General features: G+C 33.0%; 1 protein-coding gene and 1 long non-coding RNA gene across 2 annotated transcripts in view; one reads left to right on the top strand and one right to left on the bottom strand.

Moving 5' to 3' along the window:
* Nucleotides 1-318: 318 nt before the first annotated feature.
* LOC109619910 (uncharacterized) overlaps nucleotides 319-11,285 on the bottom strand; it is a 24,029-nt gene continuing 13,062 nt past the window's right edge. The window contains exons 2-3 of the long non-coding RNA XR_002200594.3: nucleotides 1,191-1,318; nucleotides 319-906 (exon numbers count right to left, since the gene is read on the bottom strand). This is a non-coding gene — a long non-coding RNA (uncharacterized lncRNA). The remainder of the gene's footprint in view (nucleotides 907-1,190; nucleotides 1,319-11,285) is intronic.
* LOC105337613 (kelch domain-containing protein 2) overlaps nucleotides 2,604-11,285 on the top strand; it is an 11,242-nt gene continuing 2,560 nt past the window's right edge. The window contains exons 1-9 of the mRNA XM_011442427.4: nucleotides 2,604-2,749; nucleotides 3,051-3,218; nucleotides 3,957-4,146; nucleotides 4,939-5,212; nucleotides 5,681-5,806; nucleotides 6,084-6,271; nucleotides 6,591-6,787; nucleotides 8,091-8,182; nucleotides 8,538-8,592. Coding sequence (XP_011440729.2) covers nucleotides 2,688-2,749; nucleotides 3,051-3,218; nucleotides 3,957-4,146; nucleotides 4,939-5,212; nucleotides 5,681-5,806; nucleotides 6,084-6,271; nucleotides 6,591-6,787; nucleotides 8,091-8,182; nucleotides 8,538-8,592 — 1,352 coding nt within the window. The 5' untranslated portion in view covers nucleotides 2,604-2,687. The remainder of the gene's footprint in view (nucleotides 2,750-3,050; nucleotides 3,219-3,956; nucleotides 4,147-4,938; nucleotides 5,213-5,680; nucleotides 5,807-6,083; nucleotides 6,272-6,590; nucleotides 6,788-8,090; nucleotides 8,183-8,537; nucleotides 8,593-11,285) is intronic.

Raw genomic sequence — 11,285 nt, 5'->3', positions numbered from 1 at the left:
AAGTGCAGATGCATCGTCCATGCAAGTTTGGTAAAGATAGAACATGTAATAACTTAAATATATTACCTGCACCTATATACCTTTAACCAGGACCAAACACCGACGCCAGAGGTATAGCACAAGCTCCCCCAGGCTTCGTCACAGTGAGCTAAAATGTGCATGTGCTCATATGTTTCGTATATCTCTGAATTATAAAACTTACAAACGATATAATTATCAGGAATTTGACTATGACATTGTAAAATAAGCAATATAGGCAAAGTAAAATTATAAGTGATTACGCCATCATTAAAATTTTGGTTACTAAGATTTGATGCAAAAGTATTATTTTAATTTAACACAGACACTAAATGGTTATACATACAAATTTATCGTGTAAAGTTATTTATTTCATTACAAGCAAATTATGTAGTGATACATGTACATGCACTTTCATCATACTAACATTTCCCCATGATGATAAAAGTGCTAAAAAGTTTTCAAAAAAGGAGATTCTTGTTCAAAGCCAAAATTCACAAGGCAAAAAATAAAATTGAGACTTAAATTAGCATGCAAGAATCAACAACCATTGCATTTGCAATGTACATGGATTATACCATGTGGTATATGTATAATCAAAATTGAATTAAATATCTTGAGATCTAAAACCTAACAAAGGGAATTAAGTTACATAGAATAAGAGAATATAGAAATAAAGTCAAACAAAAAAATAGGTTCTTAACTCTTTAGTTCAATTAAAGTTACAGAATTTGAATGATATGATATTTCAGAAATGACGATGGTCAATGATGCAGAAACAATGGTTCCTCTTGAGTGGTTCCAGGTCACAACATGACTAATTTTGTCATTTTTGTTCTGACCCTTCATAATTGATTCTTCATTATTTCTCCAACATGCTTTCATCAACTACAAAGAAAATGTCAATGCATCTATTCTCCAAAATATATACATGAAATTAAAACAGTTCCCTAATTTTTTAATGTCAATTAAGGAATTGTGTTAAAGTTGAAATTTTGTTCCTGCACCTCAATGCCTGTACCAGTTAGAAAAAGGCCTTTATAAGAATTTACACACATGCAACCTCGGGCACTTTATTGGCATAGAAATAAATTTCTATTCACGGAGATAATTTCTTGCGAGAGTTTGTAATTTTACATACATAGATCTAAAAGGCTCTAACAAGAACTTACCACCTCTGCCTTGCCTCCAATGTCTCTATCTTCCTAAGGCTTTCTTGACACCAGCCTTGATCTTCTCTTCTTGGCATCTGTGTCAACTTATCCATCTCCTTTCTATTGGGTTAATGAATATGTCTGAACTAGAAGTTTTCATATAAATATATAAGATTAAAACGTTTTTTAAAATGCATTCAGTATGAGATATCAAATATCGAAATTATTTTGAATTATTTATCTTAATATGTAAAACAAGAGGGTGTCGTTAATTTAATGTATGATTAGAAAGAAGAACACTAAGACAATTAAGGTCAAAACCAAGCCTTGTAATTTGTATCTACATGACGTTAACAAAATCCAACTTTATAGTTGGAAAATCCAAGATTAAAGATGGTAATTAATGTTTTAAATTCCAAGATTAAAGTTGGAGATTCCAACTTTAAAATTGGAAAATTCAGTTTTTTTATCATGAGATTTTTATTACACGGTAGTTGATTAAAAGCAATTTTACTTGCATTTCTCAGATAAAAGACTGAAGCAGAACACTTCTAGTCTAGATTGGCGACATATCATTGAACGTTACGCTTTGAACATTGCATGATATACAAAATTTGCATAAAGACCTTGTATTAATAATATTGAAATAGAAGCCGAGAATTTTTGTACATATATTGGTAGTGCTCTGCTTTTGTAGAAAAAGAAAAAAAAAGAAAGAAAAGAAAAGAAATGCACATAGAAATGAAAGGCAAGTAGCATCCTGGGAGGGAGGGGGGGGGGGGGCAGACTCATTCAAAAAATCTTGACAAAAAAAAAGAGAAAAAGAAAAAAGGTCACTTTTCTTTATGAAATCCTATACCTTTAACTTTAATTAACTAATATTCAATTTTAATTTTCAATATGATTTTATTTTTCAATATAATTTTTCTTACATGGTCCCATAAAAGTGGGGGGGGGGGGGGGGGGGGGGGGGGCAACTCCATGTTAATTCAATGTATGTAAAATCAAGAAACTTAAGTGTTAGCAGAGACATAAATTATTTATGTCTCTGGTGTTAGATACGACTTTTTAAGCTTTTTTTTTTTGTAAATTATAGAAATAAACAAATAATTTTATTACTGATCGAAGGGAACATTTTAATTTTTTATATATCTTTCTTTCAACAAATCAATGAATTAATATAAGTTAAATTAACTTAATTTGGACCTCCCCTTTGAAAAAAAATAATTTCTGGATCCGCGAATGCCTGTGACAAATTAATCAGGCCAGGGTCATGTAACTGTTGATAACACATCCACCATAAATGGGTCACGAAACTGTCAACTTACAAGTTAATAAAACAAGAAAAAACACGCATAATTGATATATAATTTGAAAAATATTTATTACATTGCAATTTAGGCACTAACATAAAAAAAATTCCAATTATATCCGAATAAAGTTTTCTTTTTCAACCCGAACTGTGAATTGCGCCAACTTTTAGCGCCATTTACAACCTGGAGGAAACAGTCCAGAATGGACGATTTCAACTTATTTTGCATTTCAAACGTGGACGATCCACCAAAGGAGTTAATGAAGTGAGTGACTTAAACCTTTTATAAGTAAAGTTTGATCAAATATATTTTCTTCCTGTTCAACTTTTGCAGGGCTGTTTTGTAAATAACAAAAAATAGTTTGATGATAGATGTATCAAGTAACTACTGGGTTTAGGACCTTGATTTACCTAATAAATGGCCGACATAGAATATATATCTATCATTATCATCATGGACACATATACTAAAGCATATACACGTCCCTGGTATCATGCTTATTTTACCAAATTTTTTATCACTTCTGAAAGATCGTTGATTTATTATGACGCATTCTGATCAACAGGAGAGACAAAGGGATATACACCCAATACATTCCTACGCCTCTTCCAGATCAGTTGATTATATTTGGACTCGGAATTTGGCCAAGTCAGGTTGGAGAACTAGAGGTGGAGATTGCCCTGACTTACAAAGATGAAAACCTTCGTCTGGGAATGCTTACAGAACAAACAAGGTAAAAACTGTGATTGATAAAATATGAGTAAATTTTTATTGTCATTTGTATACTCATTTAAAGCTATTCTTTGTTAAAGTTTTGACAGTCAGACTGGCTCAAATACCGGCACCAGATAGCTCAGTGGTTAGAGCAACTGACCAAAGATTTAGGGGGCCCAGGTGTAAATCGTGGTCTGGTCCGTCGTTTTATCTCTTATCTTGTTGCAAAGGCAAAACCCTGTCACAGAGAATCAATGGTTGGGCACTGCCTGACCACCACCCTCGCCCACCCACCCGATGGTCAAATTACCTGTTTGGTATACCTATTCTATCTATCAAACAGAAGTCATTTGCATTCAAATCAGTAAATGTTTTTCTGCATATTGAAATCATTTGCATGTTACCTGTAATGATATCAGGGGCATATACAGGATTTGGAGTTAGAGGGGGTGCTAGTTGTAGGCAGAGGATTTCGTGGCTGCCTTTAACTTTATTCTGACAATTTTAGGAGAGGGCCTGCAACGGGTGTGCACTCCCTTTAAAATCCGCCATATTTGCTGGATATACTACAATAAATTCACTGTTAGTGTATACAAAAGTATAATATTGTGGTTAATGTGGTACAAAAATTAACAAAAAAAAGTCTACAAACTCTTCTGAACAAAAAGAAGGTATACTGTCGAGATTTAATCCAATTTATTTTGACATGAACATATCTGTTTTGGATCAAATTAGTATTTTATGATGTTATCTGAAGGGCCCTTTGTTGGGAGAAGAATCTTGGGAATATCCCCAGCATCATGACCTCAGATGCAGAGCAAGGCATGGCAAAGCTGTGTATAGAGTTCATCACCAGTGATCCTACTCAGAGTGCCACAGAAACAGACTTTACAAAAATAATAAAGGGGAATTTGTCAGACAAAGAAATCAATGAATCCACGCCAAAGGTATCTATTGAATAAACTGTAAATCAACTTTCATTCACATATGAAAACCTTTCGCTAGAGCCTAGTCTTTTTGAATGTTTTTTTTATTGCAAATTCACCATTGTATGTTTTTTCATAACACACGTTTAGTAAGGCTGTTGGGAAAATAAGTCTTTGCAAACCAGTTTATCCCCAGTTAATTGCGAAATAGAGTTGACTTGTGAATAAATGTTTGCGTACAGTATCCACATGAGTAAAAATGATAAATCTTACTTTTTTTCTTCGACGAATGTTACGATATCATGGCTATTTATTTAGGTTTTAACTGTGTGAAAAATATTTATTTGTATACAGCAATTGTTGATGTTCACTTACGTGGACTAGTGGATAGATCAACCTAAAATTTACCTCACACAGCATGTAAACCACCAAAATGTTTGCGATTAACAAATTGAATGTATCAGACTAGGTCAAATTCACAAGTCAATTTAAGACAAAAAGACCACCATATGTACATTATTCTTTTCTTATATCATTTATACTGAAGATATTTATCATAGAAATGAAATGGTAAGATATATCTAGATATGAATATCATGTGAGTCAAGCATCATTGAGCTAATGAAGCAGTATTTTATCATGAAAAACTTTCACTGTGAATTGAATTTACAGGGATTGCAATATGGTGTATTATAATCTAGAGAAATCTACAACCAAATTAATTAACTTTGTGTTTCCTTCATTTTGACTTCAATTTAGATTTCTTTGCTCTTCCTTCTCCAGTATTTTTGATTTTCGATTTTCACTCATCAGGTATCAAAAAGAGGAAAGAACAAAGATGCATCAAAGCCAGTTAAGCAGAAGCGCAGACAAAGCCTGGGTAAAGGGGAGAAAACTCCAACAGGGCCCACACCTAAACGATCCAGAACAGGCAAAGCAAAAGCTCTTAACACTGATACGACAACAGACAAAGAAAACATTGGCACCGAGGGAGACATAAACATTTCACCTAGCTCCAATAAATTCACTAAAATGGTCGAGGGTGGGAAACCAAAAGTTGCCATTTGTAAAGACCTGACTAGTAGAGGTGGGTGTCATGATATGGAATAATTTTAGGATAAATATGCTAATGTATGAACATGATATAGAATGATTTTAAGATACATGTGCTAATGTATGTACATGATATGGAATGATTTTTGGATACATGTGCTAATGCATGTACATGATATGGAATGATTTTAGGATACATGTGCTAATGTATGAACATGATATGGAATGATTTTAAGATACATGTGATAATGTATGTACATGATATGGAATGATTTGAGGATACATGTGCTATGGGGATTGTGAAATGGTTATTAGCTTTTCCCAATTTCTGCAATTGTATTGCAGTGTTACATTACATGATGAAATTCAACAATCTCTTTCATTGAAAAATCATATAACACAAAAATGATTCATCTAATGGTTACAGTATTTTTTTTATTTAAACAATGTTTTAAAGTTCATTACCAAGATTTGCTGTATATTTATGTTTCACTGTTTTCAGCACCCCATCCCACCAGTCGCTGGGGACACACAATGTGTTTGACTGACAGCAACACTGCTGTAGTTATTGGGGGACAAGGTGAAAGACAACAGCTCAGCAAGGACTCAGTGTGGTGCTTAGATACAGGTCAGTTAAAATGGAATCCAGTCCAGAATCTAAATATATTGCTCTTATTTAATATTTGGTGTAAGTCTTTTTTGTGCTTCCTCTTCTTTTTAGAAGGGGGAGGGGGGTGTCCAAACTCTCCATGGTAGTGTTAGTATTCTAATAGCAAGTCTTGCTTCATATTTTGAAGTCGATTGTGATGGAAATTGTAATTCAAAAAAGATTTATTGGTTGATGGTGTTGTAAAATTATATTGTGATGAAGTACATATATGCAAAATCTGATTTGTATTTCTCAGTTACTAGAAAGTGGACCTGTCCAGAGGTGTTCACCGAGTCCCAGAAACCCGAGTACAGAATGGGACACACTGCCACCTATGACCCCAAACTTCGCTGTATCTATGTGTATGGTGGCTCCAAAAACCAGAGGTGGTTCCATGATGTTCACATGCTTGATCTAGAGGAATGGAAGTGGACTTTACTAAAGGTATAAAAGACTTCACATGGGGTACTAGAATACTAGTATTTTGCAGTTGTAGTCAGAAAATGTTGGTATATGAAAAATATTGCTTTTTCTTTTTATTAACATAATATTAATGCATAATTTTGATAACAGTGTAATTCTAATATAGATTTTTAAAAATACATTAGTTTTCAATCTTAAATAAACAGTAAATAAACATTTCACACCCTTGAAATTGGAAGCGAATTCATTGCAAACTCCAAATTTTCTTAAATATGCTTTTTGATAACCCAAATTTCTGATATTAAACAGATCTGAGTCACCTTCCTGTGATTTTTTACAGGTAGCAGGAAAAGCCCCGACTAGAGCTTACCACAGTGCCACACTGTACAGAAATGAGCTGTGGATTTTTGGAGGTGTCTACCCTCGCCCTGACCCCCAGCCAGATGGCTGTAGCAATGAGATACACATCTTTTCCCCTGTGTCAGAGAACTGGTACCAGCCCATTGTCAATGGGGAGAAGCCATTGTGTAGATCAGGGTAGGTCGTAAAATTTTGTAATCTCTTGAATTATTAAAACATGTAAAAAGAAAAACTCAAAAGCATGCAAAATTTAAAAGAAGATTTGTTTAAGGTTCCTCGACACACCAAAATTTTATTTTATGGATCGATAGAGAATCTTTTTTGAAACATGATTCCACAAAACAGAGATCAATATCGGCTTTCAGTTATTTTATACGAATTTTTTTGTATTTTTTCAGTGAAATAGGAAAAACTGTTTTGCAGACAAACAGAATATATTAGAGCTTAAAAGTTGTTGTCAATTAATGTGTAATATAATTATAAATAAATTCATGCAAAAGATCGTTTGGTCAAGTGTTTAATTTTTTAATTAAAAAAATATTTCTGAAAATCAAAATTGTAATTCTTTAATATCTTTTTAATCTATGGATAAAATTTTAAAAATAACATATAGTCACATAAACTATTTACTAAACAATGATATTTTACAAAGAAATTGAAATGAAAATGCGAAATTTTGGAAAAACTGCTATTTATCAAATTTGAACCGATCCCGATTTAAAAAAACCGATCCCGATCAGAATTATTTTAAAATTGAAATTTTACAAATAAACTGCAGTTTTTTTCTAAGTAATTGATATAAATTATAAAGTTAGTAAATGACGAAATCATTTTACAGCTAAACAACCTGAAATTTTTGCAAAATTCTGATTCATTCTAACTTTATGTGATTTCGTTCGGGATCAGTTTAATTACAATCGGGATCGGTTCGATTTTAAAATTTTCCATTTATACTTTAATTTCACATTTTGGTTTCAATTTCTTGTTGAAATATGATTGTACAGCAATTGTTAAATGCGAGTAACAATTTATCTGCAGTTTTTATCCATAGATTTAAAAAATATCTACAATCCTTTTTTTTCATTTTCATAGATATTTTTTTTACAAAAATATTTCAAAGTTTATCTGGCCTTTATTGATAGGTATTTATAGATAATTGTATTCTGCATTAATTAATAACAAATTTTTAGCTCTAATATATCTTGTTCGCAGCTAAAACGATGTTTCCGGTTTCTATAAAAAAAAATACAAAAAAATTCATATAAAATAATCAGAGGCCGATATAGGTGTCATTTTTTAATAACATTTCTAAAAGAGAATTCTTCATCTATCCATCAAATAATGCATTGGTGTGTCGAGCCACCTTAAGTACAATGTAGGAGCCAGGACTATTGTAGAAAGTTTCAGAAGTTAGCATTTGGGGGATAGAAAAGTTGATAGGAAAATATATTTTCATTATCATGGTCTCTTTCTTTTACAGGCACTCTGCTACAATGTTAAATGATCAGCTTGTCATATTTGGAGGCTGGGATGCTCCTATCTGTTACAATGATCTTCACATCTTAGACATGAGTAAGTGTTGTTGGTGTATTTGATCTTAGGAAAAAAATTAATCAAAACTTGGATTTTATTGATATCAGTTGGTGACAGCTGCATTTTACATGTGCACACAATCTATTACATATGTTGTAAAGGTCTTCAACACAGTTCAATTTTGCAAGATTTTTTCTGTGGGTAATTACTTGCTTTTGCTTGGTTCTGTCAACAGGAAAATCTTAAAAAATGATCATAGCTGTAAAAATGCCCTCAGAAAACCAGATATGTTTTCCCTGTTGCAAATTATCACATTGAATTCTATGTCAACAAAAATTTTTTCAGAAAATTACATTATTTATGTTTTTATTTCTGTATTTGATTGTGTTTTCAGGCTTTGTTGAGTGGTCTAAACCCAAAGTTCTGGGCACTCCACCTCTTCCAAGAAGGTCAGAATTTTACCATTCAGATCCTTTACTATTTACAATGAAAAAAAAAATGAATGTCAAAATAAAATGCTTGTTAATTAATATGTAGAAAATTTTTTTTTACACTTAAGGCGAGAGAAATTTAATTTTTAGTTTTACGGATCCGCCGACCCAATTTTTCCGATTTTGTAAAAAAAAAAATAATGAAAAAAATTTCGTATCTTCGGAAATTTTTCCGGAATTTTCAAGTTTGACCGATCTTGGTTTTAAAATTACTTTATTTTATTTGAAATCTGCAAAACGTTTGACAAAGGGAGCTTTTAAAATCAAGTGTAAGCGTCTCTATAACATGGAGTATTTAAGATGGAGGTCAGCCATGCATGGTTTGGCTTAAAAGTTTTTAGCTCACCTGAGCTGAAAGCTCAAGTGAGCTATTCTGATCACTTTTTGTCCGTCGTCCGTCCGTCCGTCCGTCCGTCTGTCCGTCTGTAAACTTTTTACATTTTGAACTTCTTCTCTAAAACCGCTTATCCAATTTCAACCAAATTTGGCACAAAGCATCCTTATGGGAGGGCGAATATAAATTGCAGAAATAAAAGTCAGATCTGTATTCAAAGCGGAGAAAACCTTGAAACTGTAAAAAAAGGGGGGTGCATTTTAAAAAATCTTCTTCTCAAGAACTACTGATTCCAATTCAACGTTGTTTAGCATAAATTATCCTTATGGGAAGGAAAATATAAATTGCAAAAATTAAGGTCTAATTATGTTTCAAATCTGAGTTATTACGAAAATAATAATAAAGGAAAGGCGTGTTTCAATCAGTTTAATAGCTTCGGATTCGGCATTCGGTAAAATGGGTAGACAAGACTTGGCCTGGGCAAAACAAAAGATTGGCAGTTATTAATCTGCCAATCTCATTAAAATTTCAGGATATTTGATGGAGCAGTATATTTGTATTTGCTGTAAATATTGCTGCAAAATAATGCGTATTTGGAATTGACGATTGCCGATCTGCCCCGGCTTTTATTTTGCCACGGCCCAGGTTTGCGTACTCATTTTACCAAGACTCGTATTCCATACATCTAAAACGAGGTTCTTTGTTTAAAGCAGCCATGACATTATACGAAAAAGGGTCGATCTGACTATGATGAATTTGCTTGTTGTGCAACAGTTCGCGAATGAAGGGAGAGTTTTGAAACATGCAAAATGTATTTGTGCCGATTTTGTGAAGTAAATTGAGGCTAAATATTTCAATGCGTTGACAGTTTTCACACATGACGTTGGTGTTAGCTTGTTCTGATTTTCGTTTCGTTTTCATTATTTATGCTTTGTAACCTGGGAACTATCGTCTGTATTTCGTGATTTTTACGTATCAAATCAAACAGAGACTTCGGTAAATCAAACAGTTAACTGTTTACCTGCGCAAATTAAGCAAAATCTGATGTATCAAAAAAGTTCTGAAATACAATTCATTCTATCGGTAATTCGGCATTATATTTTGCGTAATGGTATATTAATGCAATAGGTTTTGTTGAGATGCTCGGCATTTTCTCGAGTTTATTCAGTTTAAATAGAGTTTGATATCGCTGTCGGAAATATGTAGGTATATACATGTACATGTATATATATGATTCATTTCGAAAAAATAAATTGTGTTCTTTATTTGTTATAGTGCATGTTTCTTGTGTTTTATATAATTGTTTACAATTTCTATTTACTAACCATATTTGAGTGTTAAGCTTCGAATTATAAGCAAGATACTGAGATTTGCTCACAATTCTATGTTTGTACACAGATCTTAAAAACTAAAGATTAAAAAACTAAAAAAAAATTCAATATTTATTAAGAAAATTTTCAAAGTCTCTTCTTCCAGAAACCAACTTTAACAACTTATTGCATTGTAAACTTAACCATTTTTAGCTCACCTGAGCCAAAGTCTTCTCAAAAACTATTAGGCCAGGAAAGCTCAAATTTGAGTGGAAGCATCCTCAGATAGTGTAGATTCAAGTTTGTTCAAATCATGGTTCCCGGGGGTAGGGTGGGGCCACAATAGGGGGATCATGTTTTACATAAGAATATATAGAGAAAATCTTTAAAAATCTTCTCAAAAACTATTAGGCCAGAAAAGCTCAAATTGAAATGAAAGCATCCTCAGGTAGTGTAGATTCAAGTTTGTTCAAATCATGATCCCCGGGGGTAGGGTGGGGCCACAATTGGGAGATCAAGTTTTACATAGGAATATATTGAGAAAATCTTTTAAAAATCTTCTTCTCAAAAATATTTGGCCAAGAAATCTCAAATTGGCATGTAACCATCCTTAGGAAGTGTAGATTCAAGTTTGTTCAAATCATGGTCCCTGGGGGTAGGGCGGGGTCACAATGGGGGATGAATTTTTATAGATAGAGAAAATCTTTAAAAGTCTTCTTCTCAAAATTATTAGGCCAGGAAAGCCCAAATTTGAGTGGAAGCATCCCCGGATCGTATAGATTCAAGTTTGTTTAAATAATAGTCCAGGGGTAGGGTGAGGCCACAATGGGGGATGAATTTTTACTTAGGAATATATAGAGAAAATCTTTAAAAATCTTCTTTTTAAAGAATTTTTGACCAGAAAGGGTTTAAACTTGTGTAGAGGCATCCTCGGGTAGTGTAAATTCAAGTTTGCAAAATCACAGTCCCTAGTGGTAGGGCGGGACCGTGATGGCGGTTTGAATTTT

The sequence above is a fragment of the Magallana gigas genome, chromosome 6, assembly GCF_963853765.1.
Source record: "Magallana gigas chromosome 6, xbMagGiga1.1, whole genome shotgun sequence".
Taxonomy (NCBI): Eukaryota; Metazoa; Mollusca; class Bivalvia; order Ostreida; family Ostreidae; genus Magallana; species Magallana gigas.
Note: the sequence above shows the minus strand (reverse complement) of the source record. Positions and strands in the feature narration are given on the sequence as shown.